The 25,346-nt window shown below is 42.6% G+C and overlaps 1 protein-coding gene across 2 annotated transcripts in view; it reads left to right on the top strand.

The window, feature by feature from the left end:
* Positions 1–25,346, top strand: part of DKK2 (dickkopf WNT signaling pathway inhibitor 2) — a 126,780-nt gene that overhangs the window by 58,294 nt on the left and 43,140 nt on the right. Inside the window, exon 3 of one of the 2 annotated variants that reach the window (XM_048066388.2) lies at positions 24,715–24,923. In XM_048066388.2, coding sequence (XP_047922345.2) covers positions 24,715–24,923 — 209 coding nt within the window. Of the gene's footprint in view, positions 1–23,838; positions 24,924–25,346 lie in introns of those variants that run through there. The other variant, XM_013195779.3, reaches the window with a different exon arrangement.

Below are 25,346 nucleotides of genomic sequence, written 5' to 3'. Positions count from 1 at the left end.
ACCCTCCCACCCACCCCCAAAGAATATTGTGTGTTAAACCCTTTTCATTTGTTATGGTATTATAGATCCTGAGTAGCGCATATTCACGAAACTGTTGTGAAGCCACTGTCCTATCCTGTTTCTCCCCAAGAGGCCTTTGATGCTCTTGGTCCTATTCCGTGGCTCACCAGTGTTATTCAAGTCATTACTTGGGCTTTGCAAAACCTACCCTCAGGCTCTCAACTTCTTTGAACATGCCTCAGCTTTTCCAGTCTCCAAGTCCTTTCTTCATACTCTGTACCATGGCAGGCTGTTGTGAAACACATTTTCTGCATTCTTGCCCCTTCAAGGGCTTCCATATTGAAATGTTCTCCAAAACGCATTATTGAGGATAAAGCTCAAAAGTTCTGAAGGCTCTGGTTTTATAGGCTTGAGAGGAAAACCAAGACAGACCTTAAAGGGAATCATCCTCAGCAGAGTTTTTGAAACAGCAGGCTTTTGGGATGAGTTAAAAAAAAAAAATAATAATAATTTCAGTTACATGGATGTCTTAAATGAAGCGTATGCCTCTTGTGACACATGCAACAATTCATTGAAAAATAGTGTTTCGCATGCCATCTCATTTTGGATGTTTAGACAAATATATTGTAGATATTATTGGTGGCAGGGGGACAGTTGGACCAGATGGAGGTCTTTCCCAACCTTAATGATTCTACGATTATATGTTCTTCTGAAAAATTGACATTCTGTACAGCTCCTACTTATTTGATCATCCCTAGTTCTGAGGTCTCAGCAAGAGTGAGGAAAGGAGAGTGGCATGTGAGGGAGAGAAAAAAAGGGTAGCTGAGATTTTTAGTGGGAAAGGAGGTGAGGCAATGGCTGATTAGGATGAGGAGCCTGCAACTTGACTACTTTCAGCCACAGAAGTCTGAAATGGGAGGGAGTCCTTTCCAGCTGGAAGGCTCAAGAAAAAGATGAGGGTTTAGCTTCAGTGGAAGACAGACTTCTGAGGACTGAGCTAGCTCTTCAGTGGTAAGAATAAAGTACATTTCCTGTTTATCCTTAGTGTTTCTGTTTTTTTTTTTTTTCTTTTTTTTCTTCTATTTCCTTCTCTTCACAAAACAAAACAGAATTACAGCAGGCAAAAGTTGAATTTACCTTTAAAATCTGATTTGGTGGAAGGATCATCTGAATGAAAAATGTTGAAGCTGTTGGTCCCTCTCTCTCTACATATTTAGCAGTACAGGAGGCATGACCATAAATGCTGGGCAGCTGGGAGCTGTTTGTTTTTGGAGAACTGGAAGCTCTTTGAAAACTGCAGGAGTAGATATGTTTCTGAAGTTTTATTTCATTGTTTAGCTTTCTGTCATCCAGAAGTGCAGTGTTTACTTAAACGTTATACAAGCTCAGTGTTGTAAATTAACAAGTACTGTTGTAAATTAGGAGTCTTGGCTTTAAACTGCTGGACTTAATGTTGTAATTGAAAACAGCTCTATAAACGCTCAGCTGTCGAGTCCGAACTTTATAGAAATACCTTGGTTTCAGATTGTGACATTCCCAGGGAGTTCTCAAAGTACGTTGCGCTGAACCTGAGGTGTATATTTGCATTTTGATGATCAAAGCGAACCTGCCACCTGTGTCTGAGGAATTCATGCAATCAAAGGTTTGATGCTAGCAATGCCCTCTTACTGTGGAATAGGTCCTGTGTAGCTCCTATGTAGGGTCTTGTTATTAAACACATACACGGTCCCAAGAATTAGATTTTAATTTACCAGGCATAATTAAGACTGTTTTTCCTTTCTGAAGGAACATTTGTCCTTAGACAATTAAGGAGGGGTGGTTGGCTGCCCTGCTGTGAAAGATGATTGGGTCACGCTAGTTGTGTTGGCATTCATATTTCAGGTTATAATTCTCCATCATGCTGCGTGAAAACACAATCACAATAAGAGGTGGAAGCTCAGAGCATCCATCTCAGAGTGCAACTGCAGACAGAACCCAGCAAGTGAGAAGATACAAAACAAAGTATAAAATGAAAATATATATATATGTGGGAAGGTCTTAAAAGGCAGGAAAATCTTCAATGCGTACTCTTCTCCATACACTGGTCTCTATTCTCACTTCCCTTATAAAAAGAATGTATACATTTAATGCATATTTGATGGGGGTATTTATTTAAGAAGATGGCAGAACATGAGCAATAGGAGTGGAAATGGCAGAGCAGTAGCAGGACAGACATATACCATATGGTGATCTTTACTGCAGAGTAGGCTAGGCGCTGACTGTAAAGAAAGGAGATTTCAAGAGGCATAAGAGGTTGTTTTAAATAACATTGCCTCAGTGATGGTTTTCCAACTCATCACCAAATAGGTGGACAAAACCTGGATCAGCTGGATCTTGACGGGAAGAGAGCTCCTATAGACTTAAGATTTGGTGAGGGTTAATAATCAATACTTAATAAGATTTAATTTCTTACTTTGGTGTGAATAGAATTCGAATGTCAGTTCTCCAGTCTACAGCTGAGAGTAATCTTCTTGTCTCAGGCATTAAGCACGAGGCATTACTTGGTACCCAACACATTTCAGAAAGCATATGTGTTCTTTGTTTCTCTCTACATTATGATACAGTGCTAGTTTCTGAGGTTACTGAGTTTGGGTGGGAAGGGAGAGAGCACACCGTACGTCGCTTTATTAGGTTAAAGAGATGACTCATGTATGTTGTGTCTGATTCCTGCAGAGATGAGTTCCCACAGTTGCATACATCCTGTCATAAGCTGGAGCCAAGTTCTGGGCAAAAGTGCCGGTGTTGGGAGCATTGCAGTTTCACAAATCACAATTCATTTTTGGTTTCTTTTCTGATACGTGAAATTACAGAGGCAGTTGTTGTTTTTCTGTTTACATATGAAACAACAGCCGGTATGCCATGTTACTCTTGGTTTTCCTCCTTTTCCTGTTAGGAAGGACAGCGTGTTCCCCAGCTGTCTCCTGCCTTCTTCTTTGCAAAAGCAGTCAGCCCCTATCCCATATCTTGCTGCAGGATGTGGCTGAGGCCAAAACCACCAAGGGTGATTTTGCAGCTTGGAATTTCCCCAAGGCTATTGTGTCCATCTCCTAAGGACAGCAGAAGAAAAGGGTTTGTTTTGGCAATTGCTTTTGTTCAGGGCTAATTTTAAATGGTGAGCACTGTACTGTAAACTCAGCTTCATGACCTTGAAATGATGCGTTATTATTTGCTTGCTAAGCAACTTCTCACTTTGCTGGCTTTTGCCAAGAGTTTTGTGTGTGACATGTATCTTTGGGAGAGTCTGTGCAATCTGCTGTACGCTGTCCTTTAATTTTCCATGGCAAATAAAATCCTTGTTAAGCCACAAGTGTCTCTGCTAGAATGAAGTTACACATGGAATTATGAGGCAATATTTACACAAACTCTTAATATGAGTGAATTTGTTGGTGATTTTATCCCAATACCAAATAAATTCAGGACCTCTCAAGTGTTAGCCCTTGCATGTCAACAGACCTTTCCGCATTAACACAGAAATCCTCTGCAGTCTAAATTCTAGCAAGTACAAAGGAGAAAGCATTTTAAAGAAGAACAGAAGAAATCTGCACCATTTTTTCCAGCCTCAGTTTAAATAGGTTCCTTGTTAAGAGAAATGATACTCTTCTTGGTCTTGTTAAAAGGAGCTCTAGTCAAGTCATTTTGTTTTGGTAGGCAAGAAGAAAAGAAAAAGGTTAATGCTCAGCATTTAAACACTGCGCTTACTGTTCGTGAAAGTGTTCCTCCACTACAGCAGGCTGCAAAATTGTTCGTAATGTCAGCCTGGCAAACAATACTACTTAGGTATGGCCACTTCTGCTGTGAGCCCACCATGCCTTAAGAAATTAATTTAAACCTTTTTTTTTTTGTCTCTTTTTTTTTTTTCTGTAGTGGATTAAGTGCAGTATCAGCCTTCACTATCCCATTGTTTCTTGTCCTCCTGACTCCAGCAGTTTGTTCCAGTCCCACGCTGACCCACAGTACTGCTGATGCTGCTGTCGTGTGGCGTGGCAAATGAGACTGCTTGCCCACTCTGGGTTAAAATAACCTTTTTTGATCTCATTTGTATGCAATTATTTTTGTAAATTTTTGTGCGTTTGTATTTGTGTGAGATTAATTCTTTCCCCTGGTTTCCCACGTGGCCCAGCTCAGCTGAGAGGTGGTATGGGAAGAAGGGAGCGAGGTGAGAGCTGCCAAAGCTGACCCTGCTGCTCACAAAGGGAAGGCTGAACTGCAGCTTCTATGTGTAGGTCTACAGCATGCGGGCTTTGGTGGCAAAACCGATTTCCTTGTTCCTGCTTTGTCCCGCCAGCTTCCCATGACTTGAGCTCTCTCTCTCTCTCTATCTCTCTCAATGCTTGTTTCCTATTGTTAATATTGACATTGCCACTGTGCTTGTAGACTTTCGAGAAGAGCATATAAAACACGTAAAATTGTGCTATATTCTTACAACTTCCTATATGTGAATTCTCTGTCTTAAATCAAACTGTCATAAATACTGGAGCTCAAGACAAAAAATACTGGAGCTCCCTGCATGTTATGTGTCTAGCAGTCGTCTTTACATCTCTACTTATTTAACATAACGATGATTTTGCTTAAGAACTAGAAAACAAATGCATTTTGTCTGTACTAGGGGGAGCAGCAGCATGTACCTGAGCTCCAGGAAGCAGTGTAGGCATTGCCACCTGGAGCCCTCCAGGAATGGATTTACCTTGCGCTGCCGCAAGAGATTTGCACTCTCCTGCCTCTACCCTCCGCTTAGCGTGTAAAGCAGTGCTAAACACCAACCTTAGCCATTTCCGCTTTTTGTCAGGCTTTGTTTATGGCTCAGAAGCAGCCTATGGAGGGTGGGGGAGCTTACATTTCTTCATACTTGTATTAACCACTGGCTCCAGATCAAGAAATATGCGAGCAACATTTATTAAATATGATCAATTGCAGACCTATAAGTTCATGTCACTTCCACTAACATTTTTCCATTTAAACTTTTAATTCTCCCTCTTAGGACCTCAGCGTAGTAATTTATCACAACCTGCTAGCATTTGAGCATTTCTGATGTTATAGAAAGAGATTTGTGCATGTCCGGGGCCCACATGGTCTCGGGCCAGGTCAGCAAATTCCAGTCTCCCAGCTCCTTGAACAGGGAACTTTAGGGACTATTTTTACAGAAGGGACCATTCAGTTCAATAAAACCCAAGTCTATTGTCAGGGTTAGAGGCTGGAATCTGTGCCTTTATTGAACCGCGTAGTGAGCAGAGCACGTGGGAACTTGCAGTGAATAAGCCCGAGCGAAGGGCAAGCGAAGCCTCAGCTCCAGCACACAGGATGTCGATCCGGCAAAGTCAATTCTCTTTCTTGTGCCTATTTTGTAATAACCCGAACCATATTATGCCTGGTGATTTGTTAAATTTGCATTTGAATTCGAGTCCAAAGCTGAAATTGTGGCCAGACTAAAGTCATCTGGAGTTTTGCCTTTGACTTCAAAGGGCTAGGCTTTTTATCCAGATCTACAAATGCATGAGTGATTTGAAGGAGCGCTTTTTCAGCTCCTCTGCAGAGACAGGTCTATTTGATGTACAGCTCTCTGCCATGGCAGCAGAATCTTTTCTCTCTGAGATTTCTGTGCTCCTCTTGCTTATTTCTTGAAGTCATAAATCTCTATTTAGGGCACCAAAATCCTTCTCCACAACAGCTGGTATTAATTGTAAGGATGCTCCAGGTAAAGAAAAAAAAGTCAGTGGAAGGAATATAAGTCCTGTTGGCAGACATTTTTCCCTAGATATTAAAAAAAATAAAAATAGAGAGAAATGGATTTTTCTCTTTGTCATGCTTATTTGTTAGGAGAAAAAGCATTCAAGAAATCTCTTCCCCTATCCCCAGAGCAGTGACCAGAGACACTTGCGATCACCACTGCATCCTGCTGCTCAAAAACCTTTCTGAGGAATATAGGAGAGGTAGAATTGCAGAAAAAGATAATGTGAGAGGGAAGCGGAACTCCCGTGAAGAATGATAGGGTAGGATCCCTTTCTTTGTAAGCTAAAAAGAAGTTGCTCCTAGTAACTTTTAGAACAATGTCATCCCCCTGCAATCTCTGTGACTGCAATATCTGCAAATAGGCAGGTTACTTAACTACTTTCCTTCTTCCTTCCTCCATTCCCCAAATTGTCCTGGAGGCCCTGGCTGTTCTCTTAGCTCAAATAATGTTTGACAGTTCAGTAATAAGACAAAAGACAACCTTCTTTTTTTGTCTTTTTTAATCCAGATAATTTAATACAATAAAGAAGCGGAGACATCAAAGCAAAGAAACTATATACATTGTACAAAGCATCAGGAATCTGTTCTCTTTTCAGAATTTTGACATGTGCTATGTAGTGTGGTTACAGCTATTAAGAAAATACAGACATCTTTCCATGCAGTCCTCTTGCTATTTAAAACAATCATGTGAAATCTGTTTTGATGCTGCACAGAGACACATACGGCTTTATTACTGGCTTTCAGTGAAGGTGGGTAGAATATGTTGGCCTTGTACTTCATTAGAGCAAGAGCAGGGCAGCTAATTCTGAATGAGAGACATAGATTAGATTTATGACATAGTACAAGTTTTATGTACATAGACTGCTTTCTTGTTTGGTCTTCAGAGCTCTGCTTAACTTCTTCTGAAGCACCTTTGATTATCCTTTATTGCCTGGGAGGGTGTTTTCAGAGACTTTCCTGTCTTACACTGTAAGACTTTGGTAGGACTGCTTTTGAGACCTAATATGGAGATGCACAAGATCTATCGTATGATCCCTCTTATTTAGAGGGCAGTATGTGAGCCTTTGCCAGCCAGTGCCACCCCTAATCAGAACAACAGTTCGTGAAAGGTAGGGTAGACCAAGGTTCTAACATTGCTTTTAATGTCTCAGAGAATGTATCTCTTATTGACCATGTCCATAAAACCCCTAAGTCCCTATTTACCTTCAAGCAGTTAAAATACATATGAACTCAAATGCAGGAGGCAACATGAGTTAATCACTCCAGGAGGAGGAGATGAGCACTGATGCCTGTCTTCTACCGGCACTCCAGATATAACCCTAACTCAGATTTTCAGTTGTGATTGCTCTCTTTGAATGCGTTGGGTGTCAGAGGAATAGCACACCCTTCTTGAAGGCAGGTGAGCGAGCTGCAGGGGGGCAGTAGCTCCAAAATCTACATGCAAAATTCTTTAACTTGGGCATGGACAAACAAAAAGAATGAATAAAAAAAGAAACGTTCAGAGGAAAGTGTCCAACTTTTCTTTTTGAAAGCAGAGTCCAAATTACCTTATTGCCCAAGATGATTATGCTTGCCAGACTCAGGGGATTCTGACAATTACCATCCCTAAAAGTGTTTTACAGCAGTGGGTTGATGGTGCTAACAGATTACTAAATTAACGAGAAGGGCAGGGATTCAAGATTTTAGATGGGGGAGAGGTGAAGGGTAGTTTCTGTGCTGTTTTATTCAGAATTTTATAGATGAAGTGTTTTGCCATACTATGTTGCCTGGTTGTAAGTTTAGGTGAAATTATGACCTGGGTAAAGCAGGACATGTTATTTCTATGCTCTTTCCCCTTAAGGAAATGTGAATAACATTTTTTTGCACAGAGAAATTAATAAAGAGGCAGTGATGAATTCTGAAACTCTGCTTCTCGCTCAGGTGGGAAGGCGAGACAGCAGGCCTGATCTTAAAAATAAACACGCATTTGTAAAAATAATGTCTGCATACACCAGGTCAAGGAGCCCTTGGCAAGGTTTCCAAAAGCAGTGCATTATATTTGGATCGTGAGCTTTCTAGTTTGGCAAGAACGCCAATGGGAAATTCAGCAGACTGTTGTCTATACAGCAGAGATGGTCTTCCTTCCTCACAAGTTAGGTTTGTTTTCCCAAGTATAAACGTAGTTGTGTCTGCCCACACATCTTGATCTATACTTCTGAGTGAAAGCTTTGGAAATAAATGTCTATCAGTTATGAAGGCTTCTAATTTGAACAGTAAAAGTTTGTGTTTATTTTCCTTTGGTTACGACCAATGGTGGACTCTCCAAAGAAAGGAGACCGTATTTGATAAAAATCAGACTTTGTTGCTAACAATTACGTTTTCTACATCCAAACAGTGTGTGTTATTGCTATAAAGTGTTGGCTAAAGATCCAGGCTAGACATTAGCTGAAGAAAGAGGCATCCTCCAAAGACAAAGCTGTGAACCAGACTGAAGGGATATAAGCAAAGTAACAGCATTGTTTTCATCTTTAATCTTTGGATAGATTCCTGAGATTATTTAGTGCTCTTTTAGCCACTGAAGTTCCCAGTGGAGTCTGATGTGTCTTCATCTGGTCCGGTCCAGACATTATTGCTTAATCATTTGCATACTCCAGAATGTCACTTGGATTACTAACCAGACTCTGCTATACTATCAGCCATAATTTCCCCTGGAATAACTACCTTGCAGTGTCCAGATACGTGTCTTCATGTGGAGATCATTTGTTGTTGCCCAGCATGGAGAAATTCCAACTATTCCGGTTGGGACGACGAGGTTTTCAGACAGCACTAGTAACTCCTACGTCAACTCCTACGTAGAGGAGATAGGGTTATGTTAAAAACATGTTTGTAATCCAGCAGCTATTTCCTACAGAAACGGGGATTTTAGGGCTGATGCATCTCTGTAATTAGGTGAGCCCGTACAATCAGACTAAAATACATCTAAACCACCAGCTAAGTGCACAGCTGAACCTAACAGAGCTGAAGAAGGACTTAATGGAAGTGTGCAGGTCAAGAGTTAGTGGCTGGAAAATATGCCAAAGCCCAAGGATTGGAAAATACATTTGCTATGCTGCTTTTTTTTTTTTTTGTTTTTAAAGCTGGTAGTGTGGCAAAGTAGTGAATTACAATCACTTGTACCACATAACTTGGATGCAACAGTTTCTCGTCTGTTAAAAAAAAAAAAATCAATTAACATTTCCAAAGGATAGTTTATACTTTTCAGATGTGACTGGCATTCCAAACGTAATATTTAATCTGTCAGCAGCTTGTTTTCTTGATGTGTTATGTCATTTTCTGAGTATACCTAGAGAAATGACATTAACTCTAAACGTATTCATATTTTGTATACCTCTCTTTATTTTTGTTGTTTCCTTCGGAATAAACATAGTGCAATTTTTATTAATTATGGAGAATTATAATCATTTTCATAAGATAGGAATCATGTTTTCCATGCATTTGTATCTTGTATGAAGTGCATTAGGATACTTTATTATTACCGTTGGCAATAGCAAGAACAATTATTCTTTTAATATGAATCAGTCATTATTACTATCAAGCCAAATACTATGTATTATGACAGAGTAAGTCTTTTTAAGGATGTGGGTAATGATGCACTGGGGGCACAAATGAGCAAAAAGGAACAGTGGTAAGCTCTGAGTAAATCCTGTGTTTGAATCCAATCCTTTCAAGTTTTAAGAGCGCGTTAAAATTCAGTTGTGTGAATGGTGAAGCTGGTGACTAAGACCTGAATTACCTAGCCAGGAGAGAGCATTGCTTTGAAGTGGGAGCTGCCCAGCCAGTGCCACAGAAGATACATGAGGCTCACGAAGGATCTTGATGTGTTTGATGTGAGCCCACTGAAGATAGAGGAAAAATATCCACCAGCCAAGCGATAGCATAGTATAAACCTGCTGTGAGCACTGTTTCCTCAGCAGTCATGACATTTGTTCACTCAGCAGGGCTCTGTTTCCAAATGGCTACTGTCTGAAAGTGGACAGATGATCCAGTCTTACAGGGCATAATACAGAAGATTCTTGTTCAGAGTCTCATCATAGGAGATGTTCGGAGAGGTGAAGATGTTCTTCACAGGGAACACACTTCAGTCCTCTTCACTAAGCAGCATGCCAGTAGAGAGGGCATATATATAACAGTAGCGTGTGTATTGGTACAGTTACTACAGTTTCTGAATCAGTAACACCATGTGCCTTTGTTTCTCAAGTTAGATTTTTTTTTTTTTTTTTTTTACCCCTCAGGATATGAAATATCTTATGAAAAAGTTCCTGAAACACTGAGCTGTGCCTTTGATACTTAGCTACCGTGGAGCAATAGGACTTCCACAGTGCCAGAGTTAGCTTTGCTTTCAATGTTGCTCAATGGAGTAGGTATTAGTGTTCCCTAATTCAGGATACTGCATTATTTCAGTATTTGGCCTTAAAAGAGGGACTCACAGAGAACTCCATGATTCAGGAGGCTCGAGCTCAAGGCACGTTGAGTACCTCCGAGAGAAAAATAGTGCGGGGCATTGCAAAGAAGCAACTCTTGGACGACAGCTCTCCACCTAGCAAGATGCAAGTGCTGTGTAGCTCACTAGAGGGCGCGTGACCGTACTGGATAATCCTGAAGATAAAGAAATTTTGATGTAAGAGAATAAACCAGGTATAAATCAGATATAGATGCACTGCAACCAGAGAACTTGCAGTCTGCTTCTTTCAATTGCTGATTCGATTAAAAAAGGACATTTAGACCAGTCTTGTAGTATGTGTGTGGTGCCTTTTCTTTACTGGCAAACTGAGGCGGAGGTATGCTCTGTAATCAACTCTGAATTCGTTTTATCCAGTTCTTTGTTCTTACTGTTTTTTCCTTAATATTTCTCCGGGGGGTGGGGAGGGAAATGCAGATACCATACTGATCCACTTCCTTATGGAAGCTGCCAGAATAAGCAACTCAGATATTCCCCATAAGTATTTCAGAATATCTAGCATTTCTATTTGCAACCACTTAATCTTGTACACATGTTAAAGGAAATCAATTTTAAAAAACAATTATATTAGATTTTAGTTTTCTGTAGGCAATCGAGCCTAGAGGGCCTGGTTACTTTTAATATATGAACTATTCTTCTACCTCGGAGCTTTTAAATGTAGAGGCATTTGGGTCAGTTGTTTTCATCTGCTGTATAAACAAGCTTTAAATCTCCTGAATTTCCTAAGTATTTCCAGTTGCTTTCAATTTGGGGGGTTAAAAAGGCATAATCCAGTAAGCCTAGCAGAACTGGTTTCCCCCTCCTTTTTCTGTTGCATCTCGTATTATGCCTGAGTGCAAAGCCATTTGTCATCTGCAGCTGTGACAACTTCCAGTGAGGGGATGCAGGTATTGCACTGATTGGTAAAGAAAAGAGTAAATAAAATATGGCAGAAGACATTGCTTTGGACGTCCTGCATCAAGTCCTGGGCTTCTTCACCCAGGTTTTGTTTTTAACTCCAACTCGTACTGGTGCAAACAGAGCTTGTTTGAGCGGTAGCCTGTGTTGTTCCTAAATATTGTTCTTCATCATCTCCTAGCTCCAAGAGCTACATCTGAAAGACAGCAGACAAAAGATGACCAGCAATTCTCTTGGATGTAGCAGCGAAGACTCCTGCGGAGGGACTCTGTAACTTCATTGCTTGCTGAGGCTGTTGCATCTCCCTTTGGTGTCCATACGGGCACAGGGTGAAATGTTTGTGTGGTCCGTGAGTGACCAGTGAGACCTGCCAGCTCCAATGTGACATGCAGCTCAGTTGAAATACATCTGCTAAATTTGCCTTCCTGACCCATGTCTCTGACTGTGGTGTTGCACAGTGGAGTTGTTCCTTTGCACGCTCCTGGTACCACCATCTGGCCCTACCTGAGCTCCCAAAGCTCCTCACTTTGCCTCCCAGTGCTGCTACGTGTGCTCTGATTTCTTGGAGCTTGCCTCTGCTCAGCCCCTGAATCACCCTGGTGCTGCCTGCAGATCGTGTAGCTTGCATGGCTCTTCTCTCCTGTACCGCTCACGTTCCCTCTGTGAACCGATAACCGTAGGTTTTACGGGGAAAAGAGCATTGTGCATCTGCACAGATAACATTAAAAACAGGGGGGAGATGAAAAGCTGTGCTTTGGACATGTAATGGCTAAAAACCAGAAGAGGTTATCTTTCCTAATCGTTCCTTGAGGTTCTCTTTGCAACTAGAGCCTATAAAAAGCCTCTGAAAGATGATACGGCTGCGGCAGAGGAGACTAGATAACGCTATGGCTTTAATTACAGAGCAAAAGACGTAAAGCATAAGCATATGAAAACTAAACATACATCGACTATCTGCTCCTCCCTTATCCCTCATCTGTAGATTCAAACTCTCTCTTGTTCGGGCCAAAACTGGCAATGTGTGTGCCGCAGGCTGCAGCCTAGTGCGTGGAGGTGGCGGTGAGAGGGAGCGCACGAGTGTCAGGATGGCGCTGGTGGTGGTTGAGGTGGGGCACGCCACAGCACCACGTGAACAGCAGGGCAGTGTAGCCTGCAACAAGCAGCCAGCCAGCTCGCTTAGAAATAGCTCTGGTGGCTTGACATCGCACCGCCGTGTCTTGGCTTAGCCACATTCACCGTCTGGAGAAGGGTCGTGAACCTGTTCAGTGCATCCAGGTGATGCAGCAGCAGCAACATGAAATGAGAGCGCTCTGGGAGAGGGGGACAGGCGCCACAGAGCCTCCAAGCAGCTCATTTCTCGTGTGACAAAAGCCTGTGGGCACGTTCTCCCGCTCGTCTGCACTAAGACAGAAACCAGCTGGGTTTAAGTTGACGCATTTCAAGACCGTACTGTAGGGCGGGTGGTTACGTGAAAGAGGGACTGGTGCCAGCCACTCCCTAAACTACCTTACGTTTTGACTCAGGAAACACAGCAAGCTTAACTCTGTTCAGCCTTCGTTAAAAAAAAAAAAAAAGGGAGGGGGATGGAGGGAGGCAGTTGGCTCTTGACTGAAGAAAACCGAACAAGATGTATCAAACAATTTTTTCCAATATTGTTTCCCTTATTAAAGAACGGCCCCACTCTGCATCTGCCATGAAGATTTGAATGGTGGGTTGAGATCACACTGAAAGTCAGGGTGGCCTACATCAGAAAAGTTGCATTTCACAGAACATTTGCTATTGATATGTTGGGAAAGTGTCAGACTTGTGGGAGGACTGGAGAGTATTTGCATGATACATTAATAAGAAACAGTTTGGTATACCAGATTACTAAAGCATGGTTAATTTTGAAGCCAAAACCCACACATTCTTAACTTTGTTTCCCAGCTTAAGAGCCAGTATACTCGCGTATTGTACAGGAACTGGAGCGGTATTCTTTGAAAGCACACCCAGCGTTCAGAAAATCCCCGACTGAGCTAAGGGCACAGCATATAGGCGTCACGCGGATGTTATTTTAAGCCCTAATGCAGAAATGTCAGTGCGCTTGATAGCTTTATTTGCAGCACGTGTGTTTGGAGAAAGCAGGTTACATACGTTCCTGCTTTACGAGTGGTGCGGAACTGCGATAGCTTCATTTGTCTCGGGGAGCTGGTGTCCGACAGGCGGACAGGGGGCCTGCGAAACAGCTCGGGGAGGTTTCAAGAGACACGGGGACATACACTGCTCCCCTTCAGTTTGGAGAGGGAGCTGCTGTTTGGGAACGCTTTCCTCATCCCAGGAGCATTTTGAAAGACAAGTTAATTTCTGAACTACGGAGTTTAACTCAGTTTAATCGATGTGATCAGAAAATTATGCAGGCTCCACGTCGAAACCTGGTGTGACATCAGTGTTGCTGCAGAATAAGGTGGTTATCAAATGCTGCTGCAATTGGCTAGGCATCTGTAAACTCAGTGTTTAGGATCAGAACGGTAACTTTTATAATATTATAGTCAATTTGTGCACGTGTGCGCGAGAGCTTCTAATCATCTTGATTTATTTATTTTTTCCCAGGAGGGAATTTTCTCTCCTGGGCAATGACTGCATGGTAGCAGGCAGTAGCTTTCACTGAACAAGTACCTACCACTGATAGTAGCCACCTGGATTTCTAACTGGTTTGTAACTGACACTGCTGAGTGTGGGTGGTAGCAAATGAAAAGTCTCTTAGTCTGTACACAAAACAGTCACAAAATAGTACCGTGCAAATTGGGAAGGGGTTATTTCCACAAAGACGTTTCCTGCTCCTGTCCCTGTAGTGCTGAGTTGCTGGTCATCTGTAAACCAGTGCAGACAGAGATAACAGAAAAGATGTGAAGATCTTTTAAGTACATCTGCTAAAAATAATACAGATATAGTAACAGTAAATCCGTATTAATTTCACTTTGCTTATAGAATCCCCATGAAGGACCTTCTCTCGCTCAGAGTTTTAGGTAAAGTAGTATGGGTTTTATCACAAGAGTATGCTTGTGATACATGGAGACGTGGATATAATTTTTTTTTTTCATTACATTTATATCAAATTAGAAAATTAACATCAGAAATGATGCCTTGGTTTAATAAGAAACTGTATGTAGAAACTAGCACTTTATTTTTCTTTCTTCATCACCTCCTCCCTATTCAGTGTTGTAGACTATTTATTGCTGTTTTGTGGAAATCCCTCACCAAGAAAAATTAAGAACATCCATCCTAGCAAGGCAGCAACTAATTTTTATTGTAAAATTAGGAAGATAGCGTTGGCCAGACATAAGGCATGGGATAAAAGAAGTGAGGTATTCTTTGTACGTAGGCAGTCAGAGCCAAGCCTAGGCAGATACCTAGAAATTTAAAATTTGAGTTTTTAAAATGAAAATGAAATGTTCAAAATTCATCAGTGTGATGAATGAAGAAAAAAGTCATTGTAGTAAGCTGCAGGTTTGAAATCTTGGGGTACTAAAACCTATTATAAAATATCCATAAAAATCCCTAGATTATTATCTCATTTACTTCTTCCTCTTGATTCTACTTGCACCTTTTCCCTTTCCCTATTAATTTTTGCTCTGTTTCTCATCATGTGAGTTCTTCTGTTCTAATCATTAACCATTCATTCTCTAATTACTTGGTACTTTATACAATTCTGAGGTGGATAATAACACCTTTTCTTGCAGTGAAATGTTTCTACAGGGATTCAAAATCATTATTGAATTGGGCAATATGAGCCATTTCAGTACCTATTATGTCAGGATGCAAGTTAATATGGTGAACTATGAACTAATGGTTCAAGCCCCTAGGGAACCCAAAAAGGTCTAGCCTGGGCTGAAGGAATCAGAAATATGAAATGAGAGTCATCCTAAAACCTAACATTTCAGAGTTTCCATCAATTCATTGTGTTTTTCTTTGAAAAGAAAATAAAAAAAAAAAAAAAGGAAAATCAAATTCCAAGATCAAAGTCCACATAGTTTGCTACACACAAACTAGCATTTCATCTAGATTATAACATGTAAATAAAGTTGCAGCTTGCTCCTAAGACATAAAAAGCAAAGGTCAGATGATGGAAATAAAGGGAAAAACATGTAAGTCTGTTTGTTCTGCATTTCTTGGCAGCTAATACGCTCAGTATTCTGGTACTTGTTATGCAGAAAAATAGAGCTGCCTATTGTGGATACCAGCAAAAAAGGCAAAGGACCAGTTCTGTTTCTCTTGTAACTCCATCAGTGTCCATGGACTTTAACCAGAAGTTCCTTTGGCAGGGGTCTTCGAGTCACTGCCTGAGGTTCGGGTGCTAAATTCTTCCAGTAAGACTCGGAGGAGTTATCTGCTGAGTAAGGCTGGCAAAAAAGTCCCATTAACTCTTTCGGCAGGAAGAATCTGGGCCTCAGCAGGCCCTGGAGCACAGCACTAGGAAGAGCCAAGCTTTGGGATGGAAGCTTAGGCTGAGGTTTACATAGTTATTGTCTTTGAATTACCAAACACCAGAGTGGGAATAAATTTAGATGCTCCCTGGGGTATTTGTGTTTCGAGCAGTGAAGCAGGGTCCCTTCTCTCTATCGCACTTGGCCGTACACCAAAGAGAATAGGATCTCCTTCCTTCCCCTTCAGATCATTTTTGTCTTCTCCTTGTGCGGAGAGAAAAGTGGGAAAACCACTGAAACCAGAAAATGGAGAATAAACGCATGTGCAAGAGAAAAACTGCAACACATTCTTCTTATCTGTAGCTACTGAGCTTCACAGTTGCTCTCCATCACTTGTGCAGCTGGCTAGGAATGCAGTCTGCATAGCCCATTGAATGGCTATCCTAATTTTGCCCTCTCAGAAGATTATATGTAGAAAAAGATAGTGCCATAATTCTTGACTTTGCTGCTATTTTATTTGCCAGCCTTATAGGCAGCACCATTAAACCAGTATGGATTGGACTTCTTTTTTTTCTGTCCACTTTCAACAACAGGCAGAGCAAAGAGATGGGTTGTCTTTGACACTGTTTCGAAGTTCGTTTTGTCTGCCATGAATGAGTGGGATACTTTTTTGCTCTTTTCCCACTTTTGGGAAAATTGCATATAGAATGTTATTTTTCTTCACACCAACCATCACATCCCCTGGAAAGCACACCTTTATAGGTGGTCAGAAAGCAGCTTTTATGTCAGCATTTCAATGGAAAACCTGTTTCAATTGAAACAAATCAGAGAAAAAAAAATAACCCAAGAAATGAAACCCACTTGCAAATATCAAATGCTTCAAATATTTTTTTCAAAGTTACTTACTGTTTAGACTTTTTTTTTTATATATATTGTTGATTATTGTATACATGTGAGGATAAAAGGATTACATTGATCAGAAATGACCTTTAGAACATTATTTCATTAAGAAGAGAAATGGGACATCCCTTATTTAGGACAATTGTTTTTAAAGTCTACATTTTTTTTTTCAGAGAACACAACCCAGTTGGAGAGACACTTCAAAAGTGATCAATACCAGACTCTTATTTTATCAAGTAGAGTAATATTAGGCTGCTAGCAGGATTGATTTTGACTCTATTTAATGAACTTAAAATTAAGGTTAAATTTTTGTATTGTGGCTAAGGATTTTTTGATGTATCATGTTATCTCCTCATTCTATGGCAATGTACTAGAAAAAACTTGCAGGAGTTTATGTTCTGGAAGACTTGTCTCTTTGTCTTTGAGTAGTTTTCTTAAATAAAGACAGGGAGTAACACTGAGCAATCGTACAGAGAAGTATGCAACCTTCCCCATCTCACTTTTAGGCAAAGCAGAGTCTACTCTTTTTCTGAAAGCGAGATTTTTTTTACACCCTGTAGATACAATGTCCTAGCTCCAGAAGCATTTGCTTAAGTCAGGTTTGCAAGCCAAAGCAATATGTTTACAACTGCTATTTTATATGCTTGACAGAGTGTCCTCAGATGTGACTGCATTTATCAGAAAGCACGAGATAAACATAATAAATAGCAATCAGCTTTCTCAGTACTTATTATAGCTAAGGTTGCACAATGATTTCCATTCTAATTCCCTTTTTGACCTCAAAATTTTCTGCTGCCTTCATTCCTGAGAAGGGAATTTTCCTTACAGTTATTTTTCTTCGGAAAGTTTGAGTAATTTGGCTCCAATATTGCCAAGAATATTGCAAAGAAAATGGGTGTATGTAGAATTGCTAATTATAAGTATTTTTATTGTTTTAACAACTCTCCAAGATATGCAGCTGCGGGGAGGGACGCTGAAATTTCAGCTATTTCCATATCAAGACAACCATCTTTCTGGGCTACCACAAATTCGTGCTTCTGTTTGTGCGTCGTGATCCTCTGGAAAACCACGTGCTGAGCACGGCCGGTGCTGTTTGCATTGTGGTGTGTCGTGCTGGGTCCAGAGTCTGACCGCTGCTGCTCCGCATGCATGAGGCCCACATCTTTTGCAGCTTTACTGAAACCTTTCCGTGTGGACAGTGCCTCCTTCCCTCTGCTTGGTGCCAAAACACCTGCTGCTTCGGAAGCGTGGTCAGACGGAGTTCAGTGCAGTGACGCATCAAAGAGTTTTTGGAGAAAATAATCGAATAGCTTAAAATAATTGTAATCGACTGGTTATTGTGTTTGGCAGTGCTGGTCAATAGTTATTATTTTTGGTGGTCTGGGATTTGTTTCCCTCTGCTTTTGTCATCCTCTCAAGAAATTGGTGATTCCCCCTCCGAAGGGTTAATGGTCATCAGAGGGGCTGATTGAAATCCTGAACCGGCAGTGACCGAGCCAGTCACACGCTGTGTCATTAATTAACTGTGACACTGTCCTGGACTGTTTTAATCAAGAAAAGGAGTTATTTATGAGGAATAACAATAACATTCAGTACTCATCTTTTTGGAAAAAAAGAATCAGCAGGAGAAAAAATCATAAATATGGATTTCAAAACAGTTTTATGGCATCATTCGCCTTCCTGCGCATGACGAGCATGGCATTAGGAATCAGACCCAAAAAAGCAAGTATCAAAGGCGGTGATATTTGTCCCTGTTTCCGTGACCGGGGCTGCACGCTGCGAGCCTGCCTCTCTCCGGGCTGTGGTCGTGCCTCCTGCTCCGGCTGCAGCTGGGGCCGCCCGCTGCGGCTCAGCCGGGCCAGGCGGCTCTTGCACAAGCGGTCGCACTCGCTGACGGTTTTGGGGAGACGGTAACCTTTAGAGGGAGAGGTGAGCTGGGGCCTCTTGATGTGGCTGGGCTAGGCGGTCGAGACGTCAGTGCTGGGATGCTCTGAAAGCGGTGTCAAACCCCTGCTGGGGCTTGTTTGTGGCGGCAGCCCAGCGAGGAGCGATGCTGCGGCCGTGCTGCTGCTGCCAGCACCTCGCTACGTTGCCCACAAACCATGCTGGTAGCGCGTGCTGCGGTGCAGTGCTCGGGGATGAAGGCTGAGGAGGAGGAGGAAGAGCTTCAGCCGCCTCGCGGCCTATCCCAATGGCTGCAAAAGGGGCTCCTTGGCACTTTTGGCTGTGGCTCCTGATGCTGATGCCCACGTGGGCTGCCAAGGAGGGAGAGAGGGCTGCATGGTGGGCTGAAAGGGCTCTGCCACATATGGGCTGGCTGAGCTTTCTTGTGTCCTCCATCTGGAAGGATCAGGGTGAGGAGCAGGCCAGCTCTCAAGGCAGCAGATCTCACCCTGGCCTTAAAATGCTGGTGGAAACATGGCTTAAACTCTGAAGAGTGGTTCCCCTGTTGCTAATACGGAATTATCACCTGTGAAGAAGGGCTTCGTGGTGGCCATAGACTGCATTAACATGGACTTACGGAGCTGACAATCATTTGTCGTGCTTTTGGGTATTGCACACTCCAACATGTCCTCTGGGCACTTTTCTGGGACTGCAGTCCCAGCACATGAGGCGTTCGGTGGAAATGCCGCAGCGGGGGCTCCCCTCGCCCTTTGTCCCCACCCGAAACCCAGTTCCTGCACCCTCTTGCCTCCGTGTGAAGCATCACAGTGCGAAGCCTTCTCTGTGGGGAAGAAGGAAGATCTTTTGGGGTTTGCTTGTGTGCTGAGTACAAAGGCAGTGAAAAAAAGAAAGAGGCCAACCAAAAATGGAACCCCACAGAGAGATGAGGACACAGGGGAGGAAGGAGCTCCTTAAATGTGCTTTTTAAAATGAAATGATGTACTGTTGAGCTACAGTCTTAGAAAAACTAGCTATTGCTTGATAGCCCTGATAGCATTTTTTTTTTTTTTAGTAAGAAATTAAATAAAGCACAGAGTAGGCCCCAGGGGCAGTGCTAAAGGAGATTTGGCCATATCCAAGCTGTGAGAGTTGCTGTAAGGGGCAATGGAAATTCAGTGCAGCTGGTGAACCTAAAAAATAATAACAAAAAACAATACACCTCTATGTTAGAGAATGTCTTTCATACAACAAGTATCCCAAAATGCTTTATATAGAATTAAAACCAGATTTAATTTGAGGAACAGGTAATTTTGTTTATTTAACGGAAAGGAAAACATAGGACGTTGGGCTGAACTAAGGCTGGTATAAATCAAAACCAGTTCAATTGAAGTCAAGTGGCTTAAAATATAGTTGCTGTAAAGTACGCAGGATTATAATCTGGCCTCTAATAGTTTGCAATTACACTGTACAATTTTGGCCCTTTGGAGGAGGTCTGGTAAAGGATCTCCTCATTTTATTGTATTTTGGTTTTGTCCTTAAATTGAATATATTAATTTCTTATGTTCATTTATTTCTTGCTTTTATCTTCATTTCTGCTAGATTTTTTTTTTCCAAGCAATTCCTTTTAAATAAAAGTTTCAGAGGAAAAAGGAAAAAAAATAGAGAGGAAAAAAGAAAAAAAAAAAAAGGTTACTCATCTTTTCCATGTCTTTCCCACCCACATGAAATCCCCTCTTCTGCCTCCCAAAAAACATGGGGGAAAAAAAATGAAAAAAAGGCTGCAATGGATCTAGTTGAACTTCCTGGACAAAATATAAACGGGAGGACACAACTTCATACAGAAAAATGTTTAGCAGAAAATCAATTAAAATTTTGATAATTCTCAGTGAAAATATGAACACATGGAAGTACTTTTTTTTGGCTGTTTTTGATTTTGGCAAGAGTAAGTGGTGAAACTGGAAGAACTATATGAAAATCTTTGTTTGTTTAAGGCCACTCAACTCTTTCCATTAAATTTTTAAGTTTAATTAAACACCAAAGCATTTGTAAATCAGAAATGTGTTTAGAGCACTTAAACCTCCAACATTTTTTCAGGGTATGTGTGTCTATTTTGGCTATAAATACAAGCTTTTTTGTGTCTCTCCTCTTTATGGAAGCAAATAAGACAAAAGGCAAACCTCCTTTTCTTGTACAAAGCACGTTAATTTATCTGAAAAGAGATACGAAGGCATAGTTGCATACTTCGATACAACTTACTCATTACTGGTAACCATTATTTTAACCAGGCTCAGCGAGGGAGCTCTCAACGTTTGCAACTGGCAGTCCCACTGCGTGTTCGTGTTAAGGGAGTCAGGGACAAGAAGTCCAGGAGGGCTCACGGCCACGTGCTCAGGGCAGGTCTGGCCTCTGCAGTACGGCACTTAGAGACTTCTAGTGGCCACCCCATGTGTCTCGTAGCATTTGGTGCTGACTGCAGGTTTGGGGTAATGCTTCTTCTGTTTGGGGCAAAAGACTGCATTGCTCAGAAGTGTTTGACCAACCACATGCGTACACATACATGGGCCTTAGCTGCTCCAAAACGGGCACCCAAACTTAGCGGCAAACACTCTTTCTGCCTGATCTTCAGTAGCAGGTCAGCCTCTGCTTCATGCCCTCAGCAACCACTGGGTTCTGTAGGTGCTTCCTCTGGTAGATCCCATTTGGCACTTAACGTGGTTTAGAAGTTGTTCATATCTCTGAAATTCTACGTCATAGCACATAGTAGTCATAAATCTGGAAAACAGGGATGCTTCTTCATATTTTTGCCTCCATACCATTTTATTTGAGTAGATGTTGTGAAGTAATTCTGTTGTTAAAGGACACGACTGAGGCAATGAGGAGCGTAAGAAATAAACAGCTAAGTCTGAAAGGATGAATTTGACCAGTTTGAAGCATGGGCTAAATGCTGATTAAAAGTAAAAAATAGTAATAATAATAAAAAAAAAAAAAGCAAATATCTTGTTTCTCTGTGAGTACTATCTATCCTTACCACACAAGAACTGTGGTAACGAACATGAATTGTAGTTACCATCAGGGAAGGGAAGGGCCCCCCCTGACTGATTAACTTCATCCTTAGCTGAATCCAGACTGATTGAAGGAATGAGTTTGGCTATCTGCTTTTAAATATCTGAAAACATGTCATAATTCCTACCCCATTTTCTTCAAATTTCTGTAGGGCATGGTTTTTTGGGGACTTTCTGATTTATGTCAAGGGATTTGGGATGCAGTTTGCTATTTATGTTTATTAAGTAATGTTAATAAGTTACTAATAGATATTTAATTTAGACACAGTACGCTTACAGTCTGGTCCTTTTAGGTGCTGCGTGGCTCTTTTTAATACCACACGTCCATTTATTTCAAGAAGAGCTGAATGATACTCGCATGAGGTCATCATATTGTGTTTTTTATTGTCATGGATTCTCTTTGTGTGTCTCATCAGCTTATTTTGTTCTCTTTGTAATCCTGCCTTAGTCAAGGCGACTTTGGTGGTCAGTACTCCATTGCTGACTTACATATTTCCGTTGCTTCCTCTGTAAAAGAAACACGGGTGGATTTTTTTATTTTTCTTATTATTTTTTTTAAAAGAGCATCCATCACAGCCAAAATACCAATACAATGTGTGGTCCCGCAGCCCATAACGAAGCAAAACCTGCGGATGCTGTATTTTTGTGAATTTGTTACCAGCCGTGAAGCAGGACAGGTCAACACTAAGGCTCCGTTGTGACACGTACAGAGAATGCCAGGAAGAGATGTGAATTACAGCTTGTGCTATCCCCAGCAAAACACAAAATGTGGCTCTGTCAGTCAGTGATAACAGTAAGAGGAAATTCAGGATTGATTAGTAATCAGGGAGCTGTCACCAGTTTGTGTCTCTCCATCTCGGCGTGAGCCTGCCTGAGCGGGTGGGTGCATGCACGTGTGTGTAGGCAGCTCACGTACGTCCGCGTGGGTTGGGTGTTGCTCTGTGGATGCGCTTTTGCAGATTGCGTGCGCATGGTGGTTGTGTGGATCACGGCCAACTCTCAGTGAAATTATCTGCTGGAGCTTTTCCTGCGGCCCTGCTAGCGGTTTGCGCTGGCTTTGGGGCTTGGCGGGGGTGAAACACAGGGAGGGCTAGGTGTCAAAGGCCAAGTCAAAAACAATCAGAAAGGACTGGCTTTTATTGCTGTCTTGTGTGATTGCAAATTGCTTTCTGAACTTCTAGAAACATTCCCTTACAGGATGTTGTCAGGAATTATTAGAGATGAAGACAGAATTTTAATTTGCTGAAGGCTGCATAAAGATGGAAAAAGGAAATGGCTATGAAGAAGACAAATGCTATAACTTTATTTAGTTAGTTGTCACTTCTTGCTCCTTGCAAATATGAGTACAGGAAAAAGTGAAATTTAATCTCAGAAATTTACATTTTTTTCAGAAATCAAGGCTCTAATAAAATTGTTTCTAACTTCATAACCAGTAAAGGTGAGCTCATCTGATACATGAGTGAGAGCAAGTGTCATACTCTATAGAACAATTTAAAATCCAGTGCTGGGGACTGGTATGTCGTTTTAATTGCTATTTAAAAAAAAAAAAAAAAAAGTTATAATCTCCTAAAATAACGGATGATAAGAAAGATGCTAAAAAAAAAAAAAAATCTTCCCTGTGAGATGGAAAGAAATCGGTTTGCACAAGTCCAAGGTTTGAGCTGTGGATGATGTTTCATGCTAATCTGCTCCATAGAAGATGCCCTGTGTGGTGTAACGCAGGCCCTAGGGTTAGGGCTGGCTGCTCTGCACAGCCCGGGGAAGGACACGGGCTTGTGGCTACCCTGCCACTGGACAAGGCTGCCCCGTGGTGCGCCCTGTGCGCCGACGCTTTGGCAGGTAATGGAAGAACTGAGAGCTGGGTTTACCCCCATTCTGCTGGTTTTGCCCTCTGTGTCCGTTACCTTTCTTTTCTTAAAATCAGGTGGTTTCGGTGCTGTGGCACAAGATAGAAGTGCCTCTGAGCGTGCGTGCTGCCAGCAGCACCTCTGTGTTTCACGAGCAGTCGGATGTGTGGATGCGTGCCTGTGCCGAAGACGCTGTGAAGGTGCAGGGAGGTGCCGTGTCCGGCAGCAGCGAGGGGGCTGTGGGTGGCTCGGTGTGACAGCCACCCAGGCGATGGGGCTTGGGGGTCGGCCACCAGCTCTGGCAGGGCTTGCCCGCCAGCAGCAGGCTTTTGAGGTGCTGCAGGGCTGGTGAAATCTGGGGAGCCCGGGCAGAAGCCAGCTGGGTACCCAAGCATCTGTGGGCTGCACATGTGTGTCTGGGGCTCTGCGTGGCCCTGCAGGCCCCAGCTCCCCGCCAGGCTGAGGTGGGAGCTGGGGGGGATGAGGAGGGTGCCCCCCCCCCGGGCTGGGGGCGGAGGGAAGGAAAGGAGCTGTGGGTGGCTATAAAAATCCAGGGGGCAGCGAGCAGTTGCCAGAGCCCCCCATGGGTACGAGGGGAGCACTGGGCAGCGTGGGCGCCTGCCTGCCTGCCCCCAGCCCCGTGGCCCTGCCGTGGGTGGGGGCCAGCCCCAGGGGTCTGCTGCCTGCCCCGGGGTCCCCTGCCTGCCCCAAGCCCCTCGTCCCACAGCGGTCGGGCTGGAGGAGGAGGAGGAGGAGGAGGAGAAGGAGGAGACCATGCGCTTTCGCTCCCGCTGTTTGCAGAGGCTGAGGCAAAAGACAGAAAAAAGGAGGAGGGGAATAAAAAGTAAAGAGAGGGGGAGAGAGAGAGAGTGAAAGAAAACGAAGCCCAGCTTCTGCCGGTGCTGCTCGGATTGGATCTGGTTTGAGTTTCCTCTCTGCTGGCTTGTGCGGCGAGAGAGGAGGAGAGGGGGAAGTCACTCGCTCGCTCTGCCTCTGAAGCTGGAGCAAACGTGCTGGTGGCTGCGCTGGCGGGAGCTGCCCGGGTGCAGTTGCCTCACAGCTTGTTGCTCGCTGTCACTAAAGAATTGCCTGGACTTCTCAAGAACCCGGAGGAAAAAGCCACCACTTCACAGACCCGATAGATGCTCAGTGCCTATAGACTTGACACGTTTTTTGTTTTTTTTTTTCCTCCTAGGGGAGTCTTTTTTTTTTTATTGCTTTTCTCCCCTCTCTCTCAGAACAGCAGTTCCCTGAGTGTGTGGCTTTGAAACCCGTTGCCTTATTAACAGCTGTGAGAGATATTTTTTCGAACCTTTTTATGCCTCTCTTTTCTTTTACTTTGCCTTAAAAAAAAAAAAAAAAAAAGAAAGAAAGAAAAAGAAAGATAATCCTTTTGGGGGGAGGGGAGATGATCATGCTGATGTGGAATAAGTGCTCCTGCTGTCTCCTCTTACTAGCCGCGGTCCTGATCGTGGAGAGCTCCCAGCTAGACAGCTCCAGCGCCAAGGTGAACTCCATCAAGTCCACCCTGATGGGGGAGGCTCCAACTCAGGCAACCAACAGATCCACAGGCATCCACCAGGGACTGACGCTTGCTAGCAGTAAGAAGGGCAAAATGCTAGAGCAGATGAGAAAACCTCCCAAACACTATCACCGGCAAGGAGAGGTAGGACATCGCTTCATTGCTCGAGTGTCTGTCCGTCTGCGTGCTATATGCAAAGAGTTGCTAGTCCCCCTCTCATGTTGCTTTCAAAGTTTTACTGTATTACGTTGATTAATTTACTTCATCCGGGTTGTCTGGGACAAGGTCATCTCAAAAGAGGCATTGGGAACTTTGCAAGTGGTAGTTGGAAGGTTTAAAACCTTTAGTTTTTCTCCGTAGGATCAGTAACTGATGAAAAAAAGAGTAATCTAAAGAAAATCATCCTCAGTATTTCTTTGTTTGGATCCTTCAAAGGGTTGCTGGAAGTAAAGGAAGAAATTCCTTGTTAACTCTAAGACACTGAATAAATTGAATTCGAATAGGTGAGGAAAATCTGACCATTAAGTGGACATGGCGTTTCCAGTGGCAAAAGAAATTTACTTTTAA

This window comes from Anser cygnoides, chromosome 4 (assembly GCF_040182565.1).
Source record: "Anser cygnoides isolate HZ-2024a breed goose chromosome 4, Taihu_goose_T2T_genome, whole genome shotgun sequence".
In the NCBI taxonomy this organism is placed as follows: Eukaryota; Metazoa; Chordata; class Aves; order Anseriformes; family Anatidae; genus Anser; species Anser cygnoides.
Note: the sequence above shows the minus strand (reverse complement) of the source record. Positions and strands in the feature narration are given on the sequence as shown.